At 41.2% G+C, this 22,772-nt stretch overlaps 6 protein-coding genes across 7 annotated transcripts; 2 read left to right on the top strand and 4 right to left on the bottom strand.

The window, feature by feature from the left end:
- Positions 1 to 4,154: 4,154 nt before the first annotated feature.
- On the bottom strand, positions 4,155 to 6,817 carry LOC148181582 (uncharacterized). Its single transcript, XM_088049584.1, has 7 exons — positions 6,731 to 6,817; positions 6,004 to 6,279; positions 5,234 to 5,951; positions 4,874 to 5,186; positions 4,605 to 4,826; positions 4,455 to 4,557; positions 4,155 to 4,407 (listed from the first exon to the last, which is right to left on the bottom strand). The coding sequence occupies exons 2-7, from the start codon at positions 6,270 to 6,272 to the stop codon at positions 4,176 to 4,178; spliced, it is 1,857 nt and encodes a 618-aa protein (XP_087905710.1). The 5' UTR covers positions 6,273 to 6,279; positions 6,731 to 6,817; the 3' UTR covers positions 4,155 to 4,175.
- Positions 6,421 to 13,776, top strand: LOC148181581 (proteasome activator complex subunit 4B-like). Its single transcript, XM_088049572.1, has 16 exons — positions 6,421 to 6,798; positions 6,993 to 7,133; positions 7,188 to 7,349; positions 7,955 to 8,171; positions 8,221 to 8,849; positions 8,897 to 9,320; positions 9,367 to 9,818; positions 9,864 to 10,112; positions 10,163 to 10,340; positions 10,393 to 10,644; positions 10,693 to 11,198; positions 11,245 to 11,806; positions 11,851 to 12,568; positions 12,618 to 13,054; positions 13,099 to 13,305; positions 13,350 to 13,776. Exons 1-16 carry the CDS (start codon positions 6,590 to 6,592, stop codon positions 13,482 to 13,484), a joined length of 5,478 nt encoding a protein of 1,825 aa, XP_087905698.1. The 5' UTR covers positions 6,421 to 6,589; the 3' UTR covers positions 13,485 to 13,776.
- Positions 13,572 to 15,032, bottom strand: Polr1C (RNA polymerase I and III subunit C). Its single transcript, XM_088049601.1, has 5 exons — positions 14,799 to 15,032; positions 14,448 to 14,748; positions 14,280 to 14,399; positions 13,822 to 14,235; positions 13,572 to 13,776 (listed from the first exon to the last, which is right to left on the bottom strand). Exons 1-5 carry the CDS (start codon positions 14,859 to 14,861, stop codon positions 13,667 to 13,669), a joined length of 1,008 nt encoding a protein of 335 aa, XP_087905727.1. The 5' UTR covers positions 14,862 to 15,032; the 3' UTR covers positions 13,572 to 13,666.
- l(2)05714 (lethal (2) 05714) lies at positions 14,997 to 16,813 on the top strand. 2 transcript variants are annotated; one of them, XM_088049595.1, is made up of 7 exons: positions 14,997 to 15,288; positions 15,335 to 15,674; positions 15,722 to 15,867; positions 15,915 to 16,083; positions 16,131 to 16,276; positions 16,321 to 16,492; positions 16,613 to 16,813. In XM_088049595.1, the coding sequence occupies exons 1-7, from the start codon at positions 15,064 to 15,066 to the stop codon at positions 16,753 to 16,755; spliced, it is 1,341 nt and encodes a 446-aa protein (XP_087905721.1). In that variant the 5' UTR covers positions 14,997 to 15,063; the 3' UTR covers positions 16,756 to 16,813. The 2 variants fall into 2 exon arrangements, with proteins under 2 accessions (XP_087905721.1, XP_087905718.1); XM_088049592.1 differs by having other exon boundaries at positions 16,604 to 16,813.
- Positions 16,814 to 16,867: 54 nt separating this feature from the next.
- Rab8 (RAS oncogene family member Rab8) lies at positions 16,868 to 20,046 on the bottom strand. The gene is made up of 4 exons (XM_088049610.1): positions 19,824 to 20,046; positions 19,321 to 19,381; positions 18,925 to 19,270; positions 16,868 to 17,787 (listed from the first exon to the last, which is right to left on the bottom strand). Exons 1-4 carry the CDS (start codon positions 19,945 to 19,947, stop codon positions 17,692 to 17,694), a joined length of 627 nt encoding a protein of 208 aa, XP_087905736.1. The 5' UTR covers positions 19,948 to 20,046; the 3' UTR covers positions 16,868 to 17,691.
- Positions 20,047 to 20,841: 795 nt separating this feature from the next.
- On the bottom strand, positions 20,842 to 22,763 carry TTLL15 (tubulin tyrosine ligase-like 15). Its single transcript, XM_088036448.1, has 5 exons — positions 22,612 to 22,763; positions 21,597 to 22,567; positions 21,337 to 21,549; positions 21,080 to 21,293; positions 20,842 to 21,034 (listed from the first exon to the last, which is right to left on the bottom strand). The coding sequence occupies exons 1-5, from the start codon at positions 22,636 to 22,638 to the stop codon at positions 20,930 to 20,932; spliced, it is 1,530 nt and encodes a 509-aa protein (XP_087892574.1). The 5' UTR covers positions 22,639 to 22,763; the 3' UTR covers positions 20,842 to 20,929.
- Positions 22,764 to 22,772: the final 9 nt, after the last annotated feature.

Here is a 22,772-nt window from a genome sequence, read left to right as displayed (position 1 = left end):
GACAGCTTTAAAGTCATAGGCGACTACGCGAATATTTACAGTTTTGACAGTTTTTATAGTCATAGGCAACTATGGAAATAATCACGGTAGACAAACTTCATTAATATCATACTCGATAAATTCGAACTACTGCAATTAGCAAGTTCTACGATAAATAAATCACCAAAAATCAATTTGAAATAACCTTTTAGATCAAAACACTGCGACGGGTTGACAGTGAAACAAAAATTCGTCGTTTTTAAATACAAGTTGGGACAAAATTAATATTCAGGTAATTCGTTCAATATTAAGCAGGTTCCTAAAACAATAACCTCGGTATTATACGTATTAAAATGCCCAAATGTCAAAGAGTGTTGGACATTGCAGATCCGACTTAGATGGACCAAAAGCGTCAACTAATGGAGTGATGATTCGAGTCGGTCGTCGCCCCCGGAAAGTTGGAGGCTAATAAATCACTCCCAACATCTGAAATTTAATCCAATTGCTGCCATTAAAGGTAATAATTAAATACGTGCCACGGAGAAAAGTTGCACAACTCCGTCAAATTAGCTAAACGAGATGAACGTAAAGAAGCGAAAATCAATATCAATACATAAACCAAATATAATGCACGCGGTTATCTGCGATGAAGTTACACATCATTGGAGTCGGTTACGTTCCATTTTAGCAGCGCGACACGATGATGACGCTGTCTGTTTTTCCCTCTTTGCTTCTTTGTTTTTGTTATATTTAGTGGAATGCGTGCGATATTTGCCAACAGGGAACGGGGGCTTAAAGTTCGGTAATAAAATGCATTACATTGATGCTGGGGCTCTGTTATTTTTGAATAATTTAATGAACACTCGCTGAAATATTGACGTTGGAATGAAAAATATTTGTTGTGGATGTGCGTTTCGCATTTGAAACCATCAAATGTTGATGATTTCGGGTTTAACCGTTATTTGCGAAAAAAGTTGGATGAATTAAACTCGTGTAAGCCGATTATGCGGTAATGCCCGACATGACCATGTTGTGGCGGCCCTTGTTGCGGGATATAAAAAGAGACGAATAGCCTGGAAATTAGTTCAGAATTAAAGAGGAATAAATAATCGGACTTCGAACTGGGCAGATTTTATCCCGGCGCATCCACCAATTGTTGGTCCACTTGCAACTCAGACTGCATTAATTGTTATCTTACCCATTATAATGTCTATCTGATACAAACCATCTTCCGAAACTCCGATCTTCCTGTTTATTTAGCTTGAACGCTGCCGCAGCCGCTTAACTACTTCGAGCTCATATTCATGAACGTTCCTTACGAGCAAATCGTGCAGGAGGTCTTGTGTAGCGGCTGTTCCGGACGTGGTATCGCTTAGAAGTGTTAGTATCTGACCGCGGGGCGCTCATCAGTGGACTCATATCCACTGCACGTGACCCAGAATGGTAACGCCGTTCACAGAATAAACACCGCAGGATATCGCCTTTGAAATCCTTATTTATAGATATTTCTGTCGTTCGGTTGCGACGGCGTTCATGTATGACGAGCTCACGGAAGGCAAATAAATTGGTAAGAATGATGAGACCAAATAATCCCAGGAATGAAATTTCACGCACTTTTTTGCAACACTTCCAAGAAATCCCGATAATTAATGACTCCATGTCCTCTGATAAAACGCCTCAATTAGCAGATAGGGAACCTGGCATTACGTAAATTTCAAACCGAAATATTTTCGATGATTAATTGCCGCGATAATTCACAAGTATTAAATCATCGACGTTTTACAGAGAATCCCAAGTGGTGACCTACTTTTCGGCAATTATATTACTGCGGCATCATCACAAACCGTTATTTTTTATACACCTGAAACAAAAAGTACAAGATGGTCTTCACCTACAGAGATAAAACTTTACTGTTTGCATTTCGCCTCGTTGTAACTTACATAAGCGATGCCCCTGAGACCATTTGGGTCGAGATTATTCAAACTTGCGACTAAATCTTTATTCGAGTTGCGAATTTGCTTAACATATTCCACTCTTCTATTAGCGTCGAGGTATTGCAGCTACACTGCCGCAAACTCGGGTTTATTTCCATCCATGCATCTTTTGAATGCGTTATCTAAATTAAGCCAACGCCACACGAGGCAACGGGAGGTCATTCACTTTAACAAGATTTTGCGCAAAAAATCGATTGGACACGTCGTAATCATTGTTTGCCTGATTAGAGGCTAATTCCAGTTAGGAGTTGCAGAATGACGCTCGTCAAACTTTCCAAAATTACGAACAGTTTAGACAAGTCGTCTCAGCAATATGCGTTATAAGCTGGGGTGATTTATTTTATGAGGTTGGGAGTTCGTAAAAAGTTTCGACAAGGAGAGGGGAATTTGTTTAAACGAGTGATTGCTTTTCGTTTGACTTTGCTCTGCATTTTTAATGTCATGAAACGAAATATTTCGCTACCTAGGCTAATGGAAAATACAGAGTGACGCAAAGAAATGCGAGATTTGCCCGGCGCATCCACCATTTTTAAAAACGTTTTGTTGCGATCGAATATTTTTTCGATTTGCGTTAATATTTTTATGAAACTTGCAAGAATTCACCACCGACCTAAAATTTCTCCCGGTAATAAAAACTTCCAAACCTCTGAAGATTTTTATTTTTTCATAACTCCCAACGGCCTTCGAGTTCCGCCCTTATAAATAATCATCTGAATTTTTTACGTAGTTTTAGCCACTTACACTAATGGTCCACCCCTTGCTTTCAGCCCTTGCTATGGCATATTGCTCATAAAACTTCTAAACCAGCTCAACGACTTTTAAAAAAATGCCCACTCATCTCATTATTTATGGCCGTTTCGATGAAAACAGCAAACTCTTTGCAGCAGTTTAGATCTCCCCGGGGGTATTATTGTCCAGCACCGTCATCGCATTATATTCCGGGGCTCTTTCCTATCATGTCGCTAATAAATAATCCGTCACCGGAATACTTATCCAATATTCATCTTCCGTTTTTACAAAGTCCTACCCGTCGCGAAAAGCGAAGATAATTCGACTATACTCGGCGCCTTTGAAACGAATTGTCAGCTATGTCGCCGAGCCTCATCAATCCAACGATATTTTCAGTGAACCTGATCGCGTTGTCCGGAAAATCGACTTTTCGCCGCTTTTCCAAATAAAACAGTTTCTTGTAAGTCGATTTGAGCAGTGAAGGGCAAACTGACAACAGAACAGTGACGAAAACCGGTAAAAATGGCTCGTACGTGTATATAGGAATCTGCAACGTGACAATAGGGAAAGAAACATAATAAATGGCACGGTACGTTATCTAGGACGTTCAAAATATCAGAAACGTGCTGCTCAGTCAATCGTTCTCTAGTCAGTTTAGCCAGACGCCTGTAAATAATCTTTGTCTTCTCGATTTCGAACTGCACAAAGAACTGGTCGGACGAAACACGTCGCTTTACAGCAACGTGACTTTCGTTAAATTGCTACCATGATAGAACCAGACGAAAAAATTGTAGGCGTGGCTTGGGTAGGAGGGGGACGCCACTATATAAACACAGCTCTTGACAGGTTAAATTAGTTTGTTACCGGACGTGTTACGTGTTGGCGTCTTCCATCAGATTTCGGGATTATCAAGAAACGCGGTGATGAATCTTCGGTCGCACAATGTCTAACGGGGCGGGCAAAGTATTTTTTTGAACTCCAGACCCCCATCAAGAACCGCATTGTTGTTCTCAAGGGCTAAAATCGCCAATTTTGTACAGTTAACTAACAAAAAAGGGTATTGACAAGACGCAATTTCCGGTCTGAAATTAAATTCATGCAAACATTCCGTTTTGAAATCAGGCTGGAACTGCAGCCCTTGTTTTGTCACAATTAAAAAGCAAACAGTATTCAGGCGAGAGTTTGTGAAAAAACCATCACTGGCCTTTTGATCGAAGGTTCCAAAAACGTGTTTAAATAAGCAAAGAAACAAAAAAAAACCTACAATTTAGTTGTAATGATTACGAAACAACTGTTTCTTTTGTGTCTATTCTAAAAAAAAAATGTAGAGCGGTTGTGCCAACATTAGAACGTTGGCAAGAGATTCAAAATCACCGATTTTTTTCTTTTCGTCAAAATGTGTGAAAACATGTTTACTCAGTCTTTGGTTTATTTTTAGTCGAAATAAATGGATACTAAAGAAAATCCTTTTATTTATGAAACTACACTCTCAGACACGTTTACTTCACTAAAAGTCCGTTCTTTGATGGCCCGCATCACGTAGGGGATTTTCTCGAAATCCGGTAACGTTTCCCACACTTCTAGATCCACAGGAACTACTTGAACACCCTGTAACTCCAGAACCTTGATGGACAAATTGGTATTGTCCCTAAATCTCTTGTTGTTCAACGTGTAACTAAAATGCCGCAGTCCCAAAATCGCGATTCTAGAAAAAAAAAGTAGTCATGTGTACCAACACTAATGAAACAATACAATTGGTTGTCTGGAGACACTTCAATGTCTTCGAGAAATTCGATTTCCTCGGGATTGTTGATGGCAACTGGATATCCGCCCTTTCGGAACACAACAGCGTGGTCTATAAAAATACTTGAATGAGGCAATCAATAAGAAATTCGTACGTACCAATTTGCACTCCAGACTTGGAGTACAGATCCGTAACCACGTAATTCTCGCCTCCGAGCACTTTATGCAGAGCCGCCTCCAGGGGAAACTCCAACACGCTTTTATAATTCTTACACAAGATTTGAGGGTCGTACGCTGGGGTCAGCAAACAGTTAAATTCAGGTCTGAATAATTTGATAGACTGCCAGATGGTGATGTAGTTTTCGAAATCAGACATAAATCCTTAAAACAGACCGTGAACTTGTTGAAAAGTCAGTGGCGTAACATACTTCTCCTGTTGAACAACGAGTTCAAGAATGATTCGCTCAAACACTTGGTGAGGACATCCACTTTGAAAATATCTAAAAGACATAAAGAGGCGGCAAATTTAATCCAAATTATCTCTTTTCGGTCGAAATTGGCCACGTTGTCTGACTTGGCGATGAAATTCTTGAGACTCTCCCAATGGACGGGTCTGTAATCAGTCATTGCCGTCGCCACTGCGATACTGTAGATATCCACAACGTCCACTGTAGATAACAGTTCTGGATTTTCGTGGAGTTTCCTCGACATGTAATCCAGGAGAAATTTGTGATGGAAATTCTGGAATTGTGCGCTTGAAGTAAGTTTATAACACTTCGGATTCTTACCACGCGCCCAAACTTCCTCAGTATGTAAATCGACTGCTTGAAACCTAAATCTTTATCTATAACGTGATTAGCACAGGAGTCATAAAATGTCTGGTCATAGAAATACATGTGTTTGCGCCCCAACCGCGATATGAGCTTCGTCAAAGTGGACTCCATTTCACCAAAAGCGAACTCATCCAAATGAACAATCAAAGAATCAATCGCTTTTTTCATTAGCGGTGCAAAAAGATCATTCGCTTCCGTGTCGCAAATCGACCAAACGATGCTTTTTGCGGTTTTTACATCAAAATCGCGATGACTCATCAACGCGTTGACTATCCTCTCAACGGAATCGATGTTCAATGGGTTTCTGGAGGCGAAGTACAAACACTCGGATAGCTGAACTGGATTTTCATAGGCCAACTTGCCTGGTAAATGGATTTCGAAAACCATAGGAAGGGCGATTTTCAGAGCGTCGACTAAAGGGGATGGTTTGGCTTGTGCCAGAAGGAACTCCAAAAAAATGATTTGCTGAAGATTGAGGTGGTTGATATTGTGTCGGATTAGCTGGAGGAGGACTTGGAAGATAGTACTGTCAGAGGAGACCCCGACGTACGTCACGACTTTAAGAGCCTCCACGGTTTCGTTGAGTTCGATGCTTGGGGCTTGGTTGCGCAACTTCCGGCAGAGTTTTCTGAAGTCTCTGTGGGCTAAGATCTCATTGGTCGACAAGTCTGAGCTAGAAAATAAAAGATCTAAGAAACTGCTCAGTCGTGTTGGCTTCAACCTACTTTCCATTCTTCTGGAGGGTGAAGAGCGTGCGGAGCGCCTGCATAATATGCTTGCTATTCATGATAGGATTGTGCTGGGCCACCATGTCCAACACCGACTTCGTGGTTCCCGCATTCTTGAGATTATTGTACAAGAAATCCGTGCTAGGGACATATTTCATTACATCCTGGTTCTGGAGACTCTTGTTATAGTTGCAGAAAAACCGCGGGGCCCCTCCATATAACCTTCGTATTTGATTGGTGATCGCCCCTTTAATCGCTTGTGCCATTGTCCCTCTAAAAATAACCAAGAGTTGGCCAATCGCCCTTTTGGGGACACTTTTAAATAAACGTCCTTCGTTGAAGGTTTGAATTTAGCGGCTGGCCTCTGTGTGTTTCCATTGGTTGGCATGAGATGGCAGTTTACGAAACCGTTTTTTATTGGTTGAAAAAGTGCCACTTGGTATAAAACAAATATGTCCGCAAATGACTAGTACAAAACAATAAAAATAGCAAGTTGTTAAACAATCGTGCATTGTTAATCTGTCGTTGTTCTTGTTAGTGCGTTGACAGTGCGTGTGAACAAAGTTTTCTTTCCTTTCATGCCATGGATGAAGATGTTATTAACAAACGATTTGCGAAACTGGGCTTTAAACCACAGAAAGAAAATGTTTACAATAAATTGCTCCCATACGCCGACAAACTGGACGAAGAATCTACTGAGTTATATGCTAATATCAAAACTAACCTTATCAAATCGGTTTTGGCACGTGAAATGCGACCAGGATGCGCTTTATGGACGTCTCGACTAAACAAGTAACAAGCCAAATCTCCAATTTTCCTCTAATCACACATTTTCATAGTCATTTCTTATTTCCACGCTTAATTTCTTTTGATTTCGCGATTTTATACCACTAGACCTACTGTCAAATGTGTTTTTGACAGACTGCTCGAATTGTCAAAGTCACGTGATTCACCAGTGGCGGCGTGCTCAAAAATTTTATTTTCAGATACATAAAAATCTACGGGATGAAATTCTCCAAGGAAGACCACATAGGATTCATTAAACTGTTTTACGAGCTTTTAACAATTCCAGATCTTGAGCCGACTAGAATTAATAAGTGCGCATCGACTCTGACACAGCTGCTCAAGTATGATGATTGACCCCCCCCTTAAATCAATGATGTTACAATTTTTTATTCCAGAAAGAGATATCTGATATCCAGGGATGAGTTGCAACTTGACTGGCGCCCATTATATTCGCTCTGCGTGCGCGTGACGGAGAAAAGTAAAACCGATATTGGAATGTATAGATGTTTTTCTACGCTGGAAGGAACAATAATGCACGTCATCCGATTGGCTAGGATGTGAGTCAACGGGTTCTTTTAGAACAAGGTTACTTTAGAGATAAGAGGCACTATTGGAGTGACTCGCATTCTCATCGCCGACTTCATCTTATACCAAGCCTGTTCAATTTTGATTTCTCCCCTTTGCAAAAAGTTCCCTCAAGGTCATCGCCGTACATACGCCAGCGACCCCAACGACGAAAAAACGTATCAAATTCTGGTGATAATTCTTTCATTTTGGTGACATTTCCGTCACTTTGAAAGTTGCAGTGATGATAGGTTAGGTATGTCGGGTAAATTCATCAAAAATTACGGCATCTGGAATGCAAGGAAAGCGATTTCTCCGAACTTCCATAAAGAAAACAGATCATTCTCTTCGCGGAAACGGCTACTAATCAGAAATATAAAATTAAAAATCAAAAAATGCCAGAACGGTGTTTCAAGAAATCGTCGAGAGTGGCGCTAGCTTACGCACTCCTTACTTACTCATGGCCTACTTCGCGGGAACAGATCTCGGAAGCTATTGAACAGGCTTGGTATAAGATGGAGTCGGCGATGGCATTCTACAGTTGCCTTGATTCTGGAACAACAGATGGCGCTTTATTATCTACTTTATCGACCCGTAGCTATTTCCCTGCGGCCGCCACACAAGAGATTCTCGACGAGTTCCGCCCTAAACTATGTCCGATGAGCGGCCCCACCATCCTATCGGCTATTCAATATCTAGAAATTTTCTTACCAGTCTGTGTTAGACCCGAGGAAGCCCCCATCAGCTACGATCTCTGGTTTGAAGAGTTGATGTCTCTTTGGAACGCGTGTCACAATGCGAGTGCCTGGGAAGAAGTACGTTGCTACCAAACTCCAGCAAACTGTCTAAAAAAACTTCTTGTAGCACATGATGTGGATGATGGCGCGCCTTGGCACCTTTGCCATGGGCTATATTAACTGGGAGCCTTACATTCCCATGATGTTTGTGAGATTTTCGCGGAGTTTCCAGTTGCCGGTGGCCTACCGGCAAAAGCAAACTGGAAAACAATATAAAATTGAGATCTCGGCGATGGCTATATGGATTACCTGCGCTTTGAATGGGGATAAAAACTCTACTTTCTTCCATCTGGAGAAGTTCATGCAAGCTTTAGAATCTTACTACTATCCAGCGAATTTGGGGAGGTGGTCCATGAAACTCAGGGAGCTTTTGCGTAAGCTTGCTTATTGCTTTGTCCAACGGGTGCACTGCGAACGCTTTAAGAAGAAAACGTGGGAAACCAACATTCCAGAACACTACAAGCTTTCTGATGACGATATAGACAGATTTGTCAACATCTTGAAGCCGTGTCTTGAGCAAGCTATGTTTTCGCGACAATCAGGTCAAGATATAACTTTGGCTTTACAGTATTTGGGGTCTTTGCGGCCTAATCTGATAATTCCCATGACTCTGGATAAGCTTTATGCGTCCATGGATAGCCTCACTGAACCTCACAAGCTAACTTCATCTATGATGGGCGTGACCGCGGTGGCGAGGTAGGCCACACCTATCTAAAGGTTATGATCGAATTGATTGGTTGCAGGTATATGGTACAGGGGGCCAATAGTTCGTACCCGGAAGGCTTCACTCATGTTGTTCCGCTTCTTATGGCTCTTCTTCCCGGAATAGATCCAAACGACATCCGCAAATGTCTAGTGACTTTTAATTTCATGGTCCATTTTATAAATATGATACCAATAGTCAACTCCTCAGAGGCTAATAAGTATCATGATTTGACCGAAGAGGAACATATAGTTTGCGAGGCTTCTGATGGTTTCGAAGATTTCGTTTTACAGTTCTTTGACAGGCTGTGTCTGTGGGTGGAGTCCAACTCTTTGGATTTTGTGAGGCTGGAGCAGGTCGCTAGTAGTAGTAATAACAAGAATAGAGCTGAAGTGATCGCCGAGAGTGCCCTCTTTTCGATTATCTCCACAGTTTTACACCAGTGCTCCCCCCAGATCTTCACGGTAATATCAGTTTTTTAAAGTTGGTTAAACTTATTATTTTTTTCAGGCTGCTCTGAAAAAAGTATTTAATTTCATCAGTGATAAAGTCATGGAAATACAAGTGTCGGGTAAGATGGTGGCCATCATATGTCAAGGCTTTGCTAAAGTGAACCCCAAAGAAACCCTCAAACTCTTCATTCCGCACCTGTGTGATATAATAGAACGCTTGATGAATGAAAACCCCAATATAAACACAGAAGAGCATCTAGACGCAGAGCTCCTTTACAACCTTCAGATATTGTCGGAAATTGTAGACGCCAGGACCGAACTTCTCAATTACTCCGAGCGTTTGACAAAAATTCTAGATAAAACTTTACACATGACCTCGCTTAGTGGTAGTCAGATGGCGGCGCGCATGCTCGAAGTCATAATGACGTCACTAACTTACATTCTTCCGACTGAGTTTCGAAGTTGCTCAACTCCTTACAGCACCCCCGTCAAGGACTTCTTGTCGATAAGGTAGCGCCCTGTTCAAATTCGCCACGGTTCTAACACTATTTCTAGAGAGTGGGGGAAGGCCCAAGAGCTCAAAGACTTAAAAATATCGTGGTACGTCCCTGGAGACAAAGAAATCGAGCTCGTTCAATCGCTCATCAACAAATATTTAGTGCCCGAAATGGAAAAATTGAACAAGTATGCCTCTGGAGATTTGACGTTGACTCGCGAGGAGTTGAGAAGGTCGTTGAAGATTGTTATTTCGATTTTATCATCGCATCCAGTATTACCAATCTGGGAAGAACCCGCCATTCAATTGTACTTTTTTTTTTTTTAATTGGTAAACCTTAGTAAACTCGTGTTTTTAGAGTTGAATCAGCGTTGGATCCGTGGGCTTTCAACTTAATTGTCAGTGATTCCCATGCTGTGAGCCTCGCAGGTGGTGCCAACATTAGAAAAGTAGTAGCGGACTTAATGCACAAAGTCCAGAAGAAGGTTCTGGAACTTGACGAAGGAGACACGAAAAGCATCCACAATATCGTCCATGTAAAAAAAACCGCGCCCTTCGTTTATCAAATACTAAAAGAGTTTCCTCTAGATCTATAATATACTTCTGTTCAACAAATCTCGCGTCCACGACTTTGAGTACCAATGGAAGAACTTCCATATCGTGAAGAAACTCCTAGAGGACCGTTTACACCAAAACAAGCTTCATTTACGCCACATTCTCATCAACAGGGTGATGTTGCAACAGGAATTTAGAATAGAAAGTCGCAGTTGCTCATTTACGGAGACCCACAGACAGATTCTTCTAGATCTTTTCGAGCTGAGCGTCTCTCGATACAGCGAAGTAAGTCAACGTTTAGAATATCAGAGCTACCAACATATATTTTTCCAGGTCCGGACTTCCGCTCAATCTAAACTTTTCCAAGTGGTTTCTTACTTCCCCTACTCTTACACCGCACTAACCTCGAACATCTTTGAAGTGCTACAAGTCAACTCGGAGGAGCAACACGAGAAATTTAAAGGCTGCTTATACATCCTTATAAGCCCGAAAAACACACCTATCGTGGCTCGTCATGACTGGAACTTCATCCGCCAATTGTGGCCTTTGATAATTAAGTCCAAACCGTCAGAGAAACCATCAATTGTCAATTTAATCAACCACGTTCTTGACGCTGTTAACCGGTTTTTCCCCACAATCGCAATCAATTTGGTTTTCCCCGAAAATTGCCTCACCACTGCCAATATTCTCGCGAAAAATACCCCACAGTGTGATTTGTCAAGCTTCCAGAAGTGTATCGAAGACAGTGAGAAAGCGCTGCAGCTGAAGTGCGAGAAGCGAGAAGAAGCGTACCGAGAAACCGTCGACGGACTGTTAGATGCTTGCATTAATGGGAACCTGTAAGTTGTTTGATGTCATGTTGGCAGTACTGATTGTGTTTTTAAGGCACTGGCGGTACCACTCCATGGCCATCACGTTTTTGAAGGTCTTGGTACATTACGACGTGAAATACAACGTGCGGATAGTCAACTATTTCCTTCATGCACTCATCAACGAGTCTATCACAATAAGAAAGACAGCCTTAAGAGTGAGTCTTTTCATCCTCATCCAAAATAAGCCGAAATTCAAGAAGATTGAGGTGGATCCGTTCAGTTTCACCAATGGCGACAGGAAAAAGGAACTAAAACCGGGTATCCGGGAGGACAATCAGTGGTTACTGTACAACAGCAAAACGATTCCTAAAAGCGAGGGGGCTTGGGAGGAGTCCCGATATTTGCATGACCACAGTGTCGGGTTTTACGCGTGGCCGAAAAAGTTGGAGACGTACGCCCCTGCTAAAGACCAACCCAGTATCGATAAACGCTTTGGGAACTTGACGGAGGAAGAGAAAGAGATCTATAACTTCTTCAGCAATGCGGAGAACCTGGAGCAGTTCATCAAATACTTTTCCATGGAGGAGAAGAAAGGAAAGGATCAGTTCAACGCGTACAAATTTCTCCTATTTAAGGTGAGAGAACACCTGATAGTTATCTTCACTCATTTCGTTTCCAGAATCTCTTCAAGATCTTCGAAGACAAACTCCTCCCCCCCATCCTCCCTCACCTCGAAAAACTCGTCGCTGATAAAAACGAGTCTAGCCAACGTTGCGCCGCTGAGATCATCAGTGGTTTAATTAGAGGTTCCAAACATTGGAGTTTTGATAAAATAACCAACTTGTGGTCCGTCCTACTCCCAATTTTGCAAACTGCCATCGTCAATATGTGCAGCGAGACTTTGACTGACTGGGGTTTGAGTATGGCAATGGCTTTGGACTCCAGAGACCCGAATCGCCACCACTGGATTTTGGAATTCCTTGTTAATGATCCCCTCTCCGACCAAACTTCCTTTGTAGCTTGCGGACATCTTCACATGTTACATGCGGCGCTCAACCAGCAGACGTGGCGAAACACAGAACTTGCCGTTCGCTTGTATGAGTACTTCAAGCAGCATCTATCACACCCGTTCCAGAACATCAGGGATAAGATCAGTAGTTGCTTGACGATGATCTTTTCAAAGGATTTGATCCTTCCAAGCGACGAACGTCAGAATCATCCCAGTATTCACGGGTTTTTCAAGGAAATCATGCCTACATTGCAGAATCTCTACAATTACAGTTTGAGCAAAGTCAGTGTTAAGGAATCATCGGATGCTGGAAACGTCTCCGTTGAGTTACAGACTCTATCGCTTGATGATGAAGCCCGAGAGAACGCCATGAGGTTGTTTAAGTTGGGTAAGTACCCCCAAAACTTGTACTTCTTGAAGTGAGTCTCATGTTTTAGTTTCAAAGTACATCACTTCTAGTGTGGTAAGGATGAATTGTTCGACTCTCCCCGAATACTTCGAGATTTTACCTCTTTGCTGCGTGCTTCAAAGTAATGACACTGACGACGAGGTCGCTCCCATCTGCACGAACTTGTTGGCAGTGTTGGCGTACACTGTGACCGTTGATGAGTACATGTCTTCTGCTCTTGCGGCAATAAGAAAAGTGGCCACGTGTCCTTTTTGGTCGGCCCGGTCGGTTATCACCGAATTCATGTCCGCATTTGTTTTCCACAACATGGCGACCATCATCTCCAAGAAGGAGTGGGTTTTAGATATACAACAAATGGTGCTAGAGCTTCTGGAAGATTTACAACCAGAAGTTAGGATAAGTGCTAGTCAAGTTTTAAGCGGTCTTTTACACTGCCAGTTTATTGCAAACCCTCAAGAGCTTTTAGTAAGTTGGTTTTATGGTTTGAGCATTGATTAATTGGGTTGTAGGCGCAATTTAAACAGAAAGCCAAGACTAAGGTGAAGAGGAAGAACGAAACAAAGAGTGTGAATTCAGTCAGTACCTTGAGGTTTAGACACGCTGGGGTTTTGGGCTTGTGCGCTTTTATCAACAGCCATCCATACGATGTACCTGATTACATGCCCGACATTTTTGGACAGTTGGGACCTCATTTGAACGATCCTCAACCCATTCCGGTAAGCGAACTCATTTTAAACAAGAAAATAATTGTTTATTCCAGGCGACCATTCGTAAAACTTTGGGCGATTTTAAGAGAACCCACCACGAAAACTGGGAAATCCACAAACTCAAATTCACAGAGGAAGAACTGTTAGTGTTAAGCGATCTCACAGTGCCTCCTAGTTACTACGCCTAAAGCAATAATTTTCCAATTCCAGTCAATTTACAGCAGATTTGTAATTTTTTTAATTAGTTTAGGTGACGGAAGGTTCAAGGTACACCGTTCTTTTAGTGTAAAAATAATATATTTCCATTTTAAGTTTAATGTTGTTGACACAGTTATGTAAGAACCATCGTTTTTTGGTTTCAATAAAGAGTTTACACTCGGCTGAGTTCATCCAACAGCGACAAACATTTATCCTTCAAGATTTTCACGGCTTCTGTGAAAATCACGTCCGGTTTGAGCGCCCCCACCGACTCCACAGTAACTAAATGAAGAAAATCAGCGACAGTAACAAAAATTGAATACTTACAAATAAAATGGTCCTGAATCTTCGTCATTGCCACGGCGTCCTTCAGGTCTTCGTATCTAAAGACGTTTCGACTGCCTGTATCGTACCTAGCGTCATTCACCACGGCGTATCTGCGCCCGTTTTCTTCACGGACTGAGATGACTCCCGGAGAGAAACACTTCTGCAAGCGCTCCGCGGCTTCACCTTCGACTTCTCGCAAGAGTTTGATGTCGGGGAGTATCCGGTAGAAGGCTGTCGCGACCGGGGAAAATTTCGCGTGGTCGCGCCCTACGCCCTTCACGGCTATTAATTTCAAGTCTAATTCGTGGCCGGGGCGCATTTTCGCAATGAGGATGTCGGGGTGGATGGGGCCCACGTCGCTGAGTCGCTCTTTTTGCTTTCCCATCGGCACCCACTTTATGTGCTTTGAGTAAACTAAAATTGAACGTAAAAAAAAGGAAAAGGGTAGCAAATAGTACCATTATTGTTTTTATACATGTCCTCAGCCCTGAGCGAGTCTTTACTGCTGTCTTTATTGTTGGTACATTTGATTTTGAGGGTGAATTCTAAGGTGTCTTGTTCTGTCCCTTCAGCCCCAGCTGTAAAACCTCTTTTATCAACTGAAAATTGAAAACTAAAAGACTTACGATCGGCCTTCATTTCAAAGAGCCGCGGGTCGGCTTTCAGCGGAATGAGCCCCAATCTGTGGGCCAAAACTTCGTCTTGAATTATAGAGGTGTTGTAAGCAATGTGTACTTTTTCTATAGCCATGGAAGGCACATCACTGAGCATTAATCTGCGAAACGTGTTGGCTAAAAACGGGTGAATCCCAATCATATCAAATTCGAGTTCATTATCTTCAGACCGCACAACCACAACGCGGAACTTCTTTTTAAAGTTTTTGAGGCTCCAGGGCTCATCCAGAACTGTGGGCTTCGTGGGAAGGTTCTAAAAACTAACAGTCCACAAAAAAAAAGAAATAATAATCTTATAAAAACCTGTGTGACTTTGTATTCTCCTAAAACAACTCGGGGCTTCTCGTCATTTACTATTTTATCCATTTTCGCGTTTTGAAAGAAGAGATCATAAATCTAACCCCTAAAATCCCGCATGCGGTACTACAACCAACCCAATGTTGCGAAAATTACTAGATTTAGTACGGCAGAATTGGTAACTTTCGTGTGGTTGTGTTGGTGACAGCTTGTCAAGCTCGAAGTGTCAAATTATTGAGGTTATGCCCGAATTAAAATATAAATAAACAAAATGACGAAACCTGAAAGTTCAAAAAAAGAGACGGAAGTCGTGACCACAAACCCCGAGAGTCCCGAGAAGGGTGCCAAAACAAGCACATCACCAACCACTGCCAAAGATTTATTCGCAGATTTCGCCCCCGACGAGTCAAATAGCGATGAAGAAACAGACAAAACAGGAGATAAAAAAGACAGTTATGAACCCGCGTCGAAAAAACCTCGAGATAACAATTCGAAAGTGAGTTGAGTTGGTTTTTATATATTTTTTAGCGGTGATTTTGTAGAAGTACATACCAAAATACAAAAAAGAATGGGAAAACAAACCTGAGCTGAAATCGTGGCTTTCAGAGAGCATCCACGGAAACACGTACTTCTACTGCAAATTCTGCAAAAAAGACTACAGATGTGGGATCTCAGACATTCACAAACACATGTCGTCTAAAAAACACAGTCTGAGGGCAGCAATGCCGGCATTTGAGGCCCAAAAGTTCAAATTTAGGGGGTTGTTGTGCCCTGTTTTCACGCCTTTTTTAAATGTAAAGAAAATTACACCGGATATAAACCTGAAGGCGATTCCAAAATATGCGAATTTCCTATCAGCTTGTGGGGTTAAAGGGATTTTAAGTAAAAACAATTTTCATTAAAAACGTTTAGTAATGCCACTTTTGTAGTCAATGATGTTGTTGGAGAGGGCATGTCTTTGACTACACGGGAAAGAATGGATGTCGCTGACGCTTGGGCCGACGCCTGCGAGAAAACGAACCAATTCTTAATGGTGCAAATTGGCGGAGCCCCCTTGAAAGACGTCGTGGAAATGGTAAATCAAGATCAGTTAACATCCTTAAGAAAACTGTTTTTTTTCAGGCGAAACACGCGAGCAAGAGGGACGTGGGGGCTGTAGTGGTCCTCCCAGACCTCTACTGTAAGCCCAAAACCCACCTAGACCTCATCAAATACATTAAATTAATCTCGGATTTTACGAAAAACGTTCCGATTCTCTACCACCACCACCCTAAAGTTACAAACGTTGAAAGTATGCCCTCGATTTTAACATTCCATGAATAATTTTGTCTTTTTCAGTTGATATTACGTCATTTCTGTTGGATATAACTGGAGAGATTGATTCGTTCGTGGGCGTTATTTATAGTACAAATGATATTCAGCAAAGTATGGCGGCTATGGCTGTGAATAAAGAAAAATTTACTGTTTTTATGGGGACTGATCAGGTAAAACTACGATAATCAGGACCGGATGACCATGATTTGTTTAGGGAATTGTAGGGGCTGCCGCTAGTGGTTTCAGTTGTATCATGGGAACTAGTCTGAATTTCCTTCCGAAACTGGCGGAATCGATTTGCGAAGGGATCAGAAACGGGAATATTAAAATGGCCCAAACGTCACAGGATTTGCTGAATAAAGCGATAGACGTCGTAGTGAGTGAAGGTAAATAAGTTCCGCCAAATTCAAACTTATAGCTTGCCCAATCACTCGCGCGAGATTTGGAAGTTGGCCACTTTGGAGATTAGATAACGCGCTTGTTAAAGTAATTTCAAGGTTTTCTAGGTGACTCTATAGCAGCTTTCAAGGCAGCGACTGATATAATTACGGGCACGTGTGGCACGACGACCCGTGAGCCCTTGCAGACCCTTTGGGAAGGGACAATAAAGAAAATGCAAGGAAAACTACGGGAACTAGGCGTTATGTAAAATAGTCTTATTTTTACACCTAATTTTTATAGAATTAGCAATAAATTATACAACCGTCGCCGGGGCGCTTTATTATTCATAAACCGATTAACGTGAAATGAAACATCCGAAAGGTTTTCCATCATTTATATTTACTTAGTGTAATCGCTAAAACTAGAGGGCCATAATTTTAAACAATTTTGTGAAATGTAAATATACAAACGTACAAAATCTAGTCTTGTAATTTTCATCTCGCAACTAATGAAGGTGTTTTTTTTTGGATGTACATTTATAGCGCCCTATGACGAGTTTTTCTCTAAAATAATACTTGAAAATATCAAAAACAACCTATGTACACAAAGAAAATTTGAGAGAAAGCTTTTTCTTTCATTGTTCGCTAACACCTCTTGTCTGCCCGGTACAAAAAAAATCGCATCACAACGAATTATTAACAATATTCTTAATGACAATTGAAAACAGTAATTGACTTTAGTAATGGGAAGTTGCAACTGCCATCAAGAATACAATCGTCTTTAATTTAATGTGCACACGTATAAATATACCTATAAATTATCTAAAAAAAATACAACGGTAAAAAAATAATTACCCTTAATCACATAAGAATTATCAAAGTCGCCGACATACCGTCCTGTCCTCTGTGAGGGAAACCGGAACCTTATGAACCAAAAAATCTGTGCTCTCGTCAACGAAAAGTTGGTCCCTTTCGCCTGATTCTGCTTATTTTAAAATGAAAAAATACGTCACAAACCACAGAACGACATGTCCACCGACCATCTTACACACCACACCACAACCTGACGACCTCCGGTGTCGACGAAGCCTCCCCCCTTTGCGTAAAAACGTCGCCTTTTCTTCAGGAAACGAAAAGAACCGACTCCCCCAATAAGGCTGTGATGTGAACGATTAGTACAAGGGCGTTTAAACTCCGCCGATTGGTCAGAGCAGGCTGCATCGGGACAACCAATTCGTCGGTTTTCGTTGTGGTTCTGAGGCTTTCAACTGGTGGCCACCTTTGGGGGGATTGCTCGCCTCCTAGTTAAGAATGCAAATATTAGCGAAGCGCTGTTAGCAAAGTGAGGGCCAAGATCTGTTAGCTTTACATTTATTGAATTGTGGCAGGATAAACATTATTTTGGGGGCCTTCTGCAAAGCCACTGTATAAATATCAAGTAAACATTGCATATTTATTTTTGATATCGCGAATTGTCGCTTATCTGGGGAAATTACGCGATTTCTTCCAATAAAATATTTGAGTTTGAAGTGCAATTTTCAACAACTCTCAAAAATGATTACTGGAACCGGTTGACCTTGACAAAAACCCTCTTGCATCCTTTTTAGTTAATATATGAATTCCGGAAACTAGTCGAACGAAAAAATGATGTCGCTGTAGCTTACTCAAGTTCGCTTTTTTCACACTGAACCTTTAGTGCAATTACAATGCAACAATGCAACAAGTTTAATTATACACTTCTTTCTAGGCCTGCGTTTCTAAAGATAAATGTTAATTTCCAATTAGATCTCCTCTGTAATTACGTCTCTACTTAAACAGTAGTTTACCACAAAAATCACTAAATCTCGACTTTCCCCGAGGATATTTTCCAATTCAAACACCGCCAATATTAAAAAAACACGTTCTACATCCTGTCGACCTACACATTACATATCTCATTTTTTCTGATTCTATTCAAAACCCACAACTTTCTTTCGCGAAACTCGAGCTCGGACTCCCATAAAAAGCAATTTTTTTTCATGCATGCCAGTGGGTTACGCCATTGTTTAAACTAATTAACGGTTTAACGTTCACACAAAAAATAAATCAGTTTAGTTGTAAGTGTGGTCATCAAAAACAAGAGCCTCATGCTGAATGATGAAAATGTAAATATTTTTTATGGCTGAAATTATGAGCCCACGCCTGTGAACTGTGTTATCAGTTTTCCGGCTAGTTTTGATTAAAAGTACAGTTCAATTGCATGCGATACGCTTATTAAGCAATCACTGTGTATTAAAATGTGATGACTGTTTTAAAAAAATAGCCGCATTAGCAGGTTTTTGATTTCAAGCACATGCTTAGTCGTAAAAGTCTATTTACCTTCTGCCAATAAAAGGGTGCAAGAAAAAAAAGGATTAAGATTAACGTCTCGTTGAGAGTTTATAAATGATTTAGCTTACCAGTTTCTTTTCCATTTTCGCTTTTATGTCTCTAGCTAACGTGAAGAAGGCCTCCTCGACGCGTATGCTCGCTTTGGCGCTCGTTTCGATGAATTTAATCCCGTATTCGATCGCGAGTTGTTCGCCTCTTTCTTTCGAGACCTGTCTTTTTTCTTCTAATTCACATTTGTTGCCCAACAACATTTTTTCTACGTCTGCTGAGGCGTTTTCTTCGATGTTCCGTATCCAATTCTTGATGTTTTCAAAACTCTTCTCGTTGGTAATGTCGTAGACGAGCATAATCCCCATGGCCCCCCTGTAGTACGCCGTCGTGATTGTCCTGAACCTTTCCTGTCCCGCCGTGTCCCTATTAAAAAAAAACTTGAAGGTTTTTCTCAGAGAATAGGGCCAACTTACCATATTTGTAATTTGATTTTTTTTCCATCGAGGTCTATCGTCCGGATTTTAAAATCGATGCCTGTGAGCAGAAATGGTGTTTACAACGTTTTAATTGCTCTAATTTATGTCAATTACACGGCTCTTCAACCGGAAATGACAGCAATAAATTAAGAAAAAATTTGACAGATGTCAAAGGGCAACGATCCAGTGGTCTTTGGCTGCTTGTGACACCTGTCATTGCTATTGTCACAGCGGCTGTCATCTCGATTTAAATTAGAGATTAGTCACGATGTGAGGCGCAAATTGCTATTTCTCACCACAATTGAATTATTGTCTAACAAAAACGGCGCGACTCGATCAAAGCTATTTTGGCTGTTAGGTGTGGTTCGTTGTCGTTTTCGTCAAAAAAAAATTCTCACAATAGACAGATTTGGACGAGGTTACAAATTCAAAAAACGTGATTGTTAAAATTACGCCTGAAGGTTTACAGGTTGGGTCCAGATCAAAATATTCGCACTCACCGATCGTCGAAATGAACGTTGTGTTGAAAGCGTCCTCTGAAAAACGAAACAAAACACAAGTTTTTCCAACGCCCGAGTCACCTATTAGTAACAATTTAAAGAGATAATCGTATGTTTTTGCCATCTTTTGCCACACAAGACACTTTTGTTCTTCGCAACCGGGACACTTTACTTGAGAAGAGACATCAGCAACCTGTCGCGAAAGTCACCAGAAAAAACTAAAATCCCTAGGGTGTATAACTGGTTGCATAACCACGGGGGTTTATTATGATTGTGATACCACATATCATTGTCGGTCCACGTTATCACAGATCAAATATTATCCATTATTATTAATTATCTAATCCAATTGTTTTCGTTAACTCATTAACTTATTACATGGAGTGCGGGCACTGCCGCCTGTAAAGTATGCAACCTTCCACTAAGGTGGATCAACAAACCGTACGGTCGATTTAAATACCATTGAAAGCGTTGTTTAGATGCAGTATTTAATTATTTTTGACTGTGTTTTTACTATGGCTGGGTTGAAACTTTTTTGCAATGAGTAGTAATTGTTTATTTTAGAACACTTTTGGCGTAATTAGTGGTTCAAAAACGCCAACAACTGACGACTTTCCAAATTTGATATTTTAAAAATCGCAAAAAAATTACAGGCATTTGTCGCTTGACGAAGAAAGTTAAAATAATATTGAAATATCCGCAGATTAGACGAAAAAATAATACAGTGCTTTGTACTTTAAATGAATAATGACCTCAATGAGTTGTTTTTCAAACTCAATAAACTTCAAAGGCTAAAACTTAAAAATCGACTCATTTTCCCAAAAAAAATGGGTAAGTGACTTGTTTTAAGAAAAATCTGAGTTAGAAGCTAGGGGTTAAAAATTAGGGTAAAAAGTCAAATTCAACATGGTTTTTGATGTTTTAGATAAAATACGGGCTTTTGTTGAAAGAAAAATGCATAGAAAATAGAAAAATGGCTGAGAAAACTAGGTATAATCATCTGAGTTAGAACATTACACATATTAGACTACTTTTATTTCTATTTTATAAATAAATAATTACAAAAACACCACCTGTTTTCTCATTTCTACTGACTAACCAAGTCGTTAACACCACGTGGAATCCAACTGACACTTCCCGAGGAACCACCTGTAGACCAACTGGTTCTCTGCAGAAAACTCCTCAAAGTTAACTTCTTTTGAAGGATCCAACTACAAAACCACTTTTAGATTACTTCTTTTTAATACACGTCTTACTTCAGATGGTGGGAACACCCTCTTGCAATCCCCTCGATTTACATGCTCTTTGTACGCCTCCTTCAAGTCTTCGCGTGTCTCTCCAGACAAGCAAGGCCAACAAAGTTGACAAATTGGAGAAACGCAGCTACTTTTGCAAAGCACGCTGCTGCACTCCTTCGGATATGTCGCCAGATGCTTATCTGAGACCATCATGTCTTCTTCTGCCTGCGATCTAACAGAAGTTCAACTCTCCTCTGTTGAGATGCGAATCTTACCTGATAGCTAAAGAGTCTTTTCGGACACGTTCTCCAAGCCCCAGGAGCCCCATCATGTTGTACAAAACCTGTTCATACAACAGTTGGTTTGGGGGAAAATGCGCGGACGACAAATTCGGACTCATATTAGCCTCCAAGAGGTAGACGTTCAAGTCTTCATCAAGCACAAAATCAAAGCGCATCATCTCAAAAAAGTTGCGTTTAGAACGAAACCTGCAAACTTTGAGGGATTATAAATAAAGACCAGTGAGCGCCGTTACTTATTGACGACTTCGGTGATCTTTGGTTCTTTCGCTAGAAGGAGAATTCGGATGGCGTCTTCGATTTGGTTCCAGACTTTCCGAGGGTCTTGTCTTTTAGCCGCGAGAAAAGCGTCTAAACTTTCGCGCATTCCAAAGCCCAACTCGTTGTAATAATAGTCGAGAGCTGGGACCTCCCAAATGGGGAGGTAATCATCCCCGACCACATATTTGTCTAAATTTTGGGGGTCAAACGGGTAGTACTTCACAGGGCAAAACCTCAAGAGAACGTCGCCGTTGTAAATGTAAACTCTTAACGGGTCCACGGAAGTAATTATTGTGTAAATACCAATGTCGAACTTGTGGCCACTGACCAGTAGCGGCTTATCAACAAACTCTTGCACGAACATCCCTTCCGACTCTAAATCAATTTCAGTTATATTTTTCACTTTAATGTTTCTGTGGTCGTTGTTTTTCTGTACAAAACTGGCGGCAGGGTGCTTCGCCGCGTAAGTTAAAAACTCCTCTTTGTCTTGAGGGAGGCGAAACGCTGGCGGAATATACTTGAGCTTACTCACAGCCAAATCAACTTTATTGGTGACGTAGCCGCACCCTGGGAAGTGATTAACTCTTTGATGCCGCTTCAGATTGTTCAATTCAGAGTATAACTTCCTGAAGGGGTAATCGTGAGCCCACAACAAATCCCAGTCTGTCGCATTGGGGTCGTTTCTATACCCCAATCTGTCCAAAACTTTGAACACGTGCCTCAAATACCCACTCTCAACGTTTCGGCCATAAACCCAGTACGTCTTCAACCCTTCAGTCCGTACTTCTTTGACTTCTTCCAGATTGTTAAAACAAGTCCTACATTCATCAGCGGCGATAATTAGAATTGTAACTACAGAAACTACGCCGATAAGAACCGAAAGTCCGTAATATTTCTCGTACTGAGACACCAATGACTGGACGAATGAAGGTCGTTGCTCTTCTTCCTGAAATCTTCGTAAGACATTCGAATAAAAGAGGGGAAGCTTACCTTTTTTTCTTGTTCGTTTTCGGACATTTTAGCGGAGATATGACACGCAAAGTAGAATAACGGGACTTGTCTGTGTCAATGCGATCTTAACGACGGAACATCTCGTTGGCTTTCTAACCGTGACCTTGACTTAAGTAGGTTTTCACTACAGTCGCTCAGCT

Source organism: Gnatocerus cornutus, chromosome 1 (genome assembly GCF_029298725.1).
Source record: "Gnatocerus cornutus isolate USDA-ARS CGAHR chromosome 1, icGnaCorn1.1, whole genome shotgun sequence".
NCBI lineage: Eukaryota > Metazoa > Arthropoda > Insecta > Coleoptera > Tenebrionidae > Gnatocerus > Gnatocerus cornutus.
Note: the sequence above shows the minus strand (reverse complement) of the source record. Positions and strands in the feature narration are given on the sequence as shown.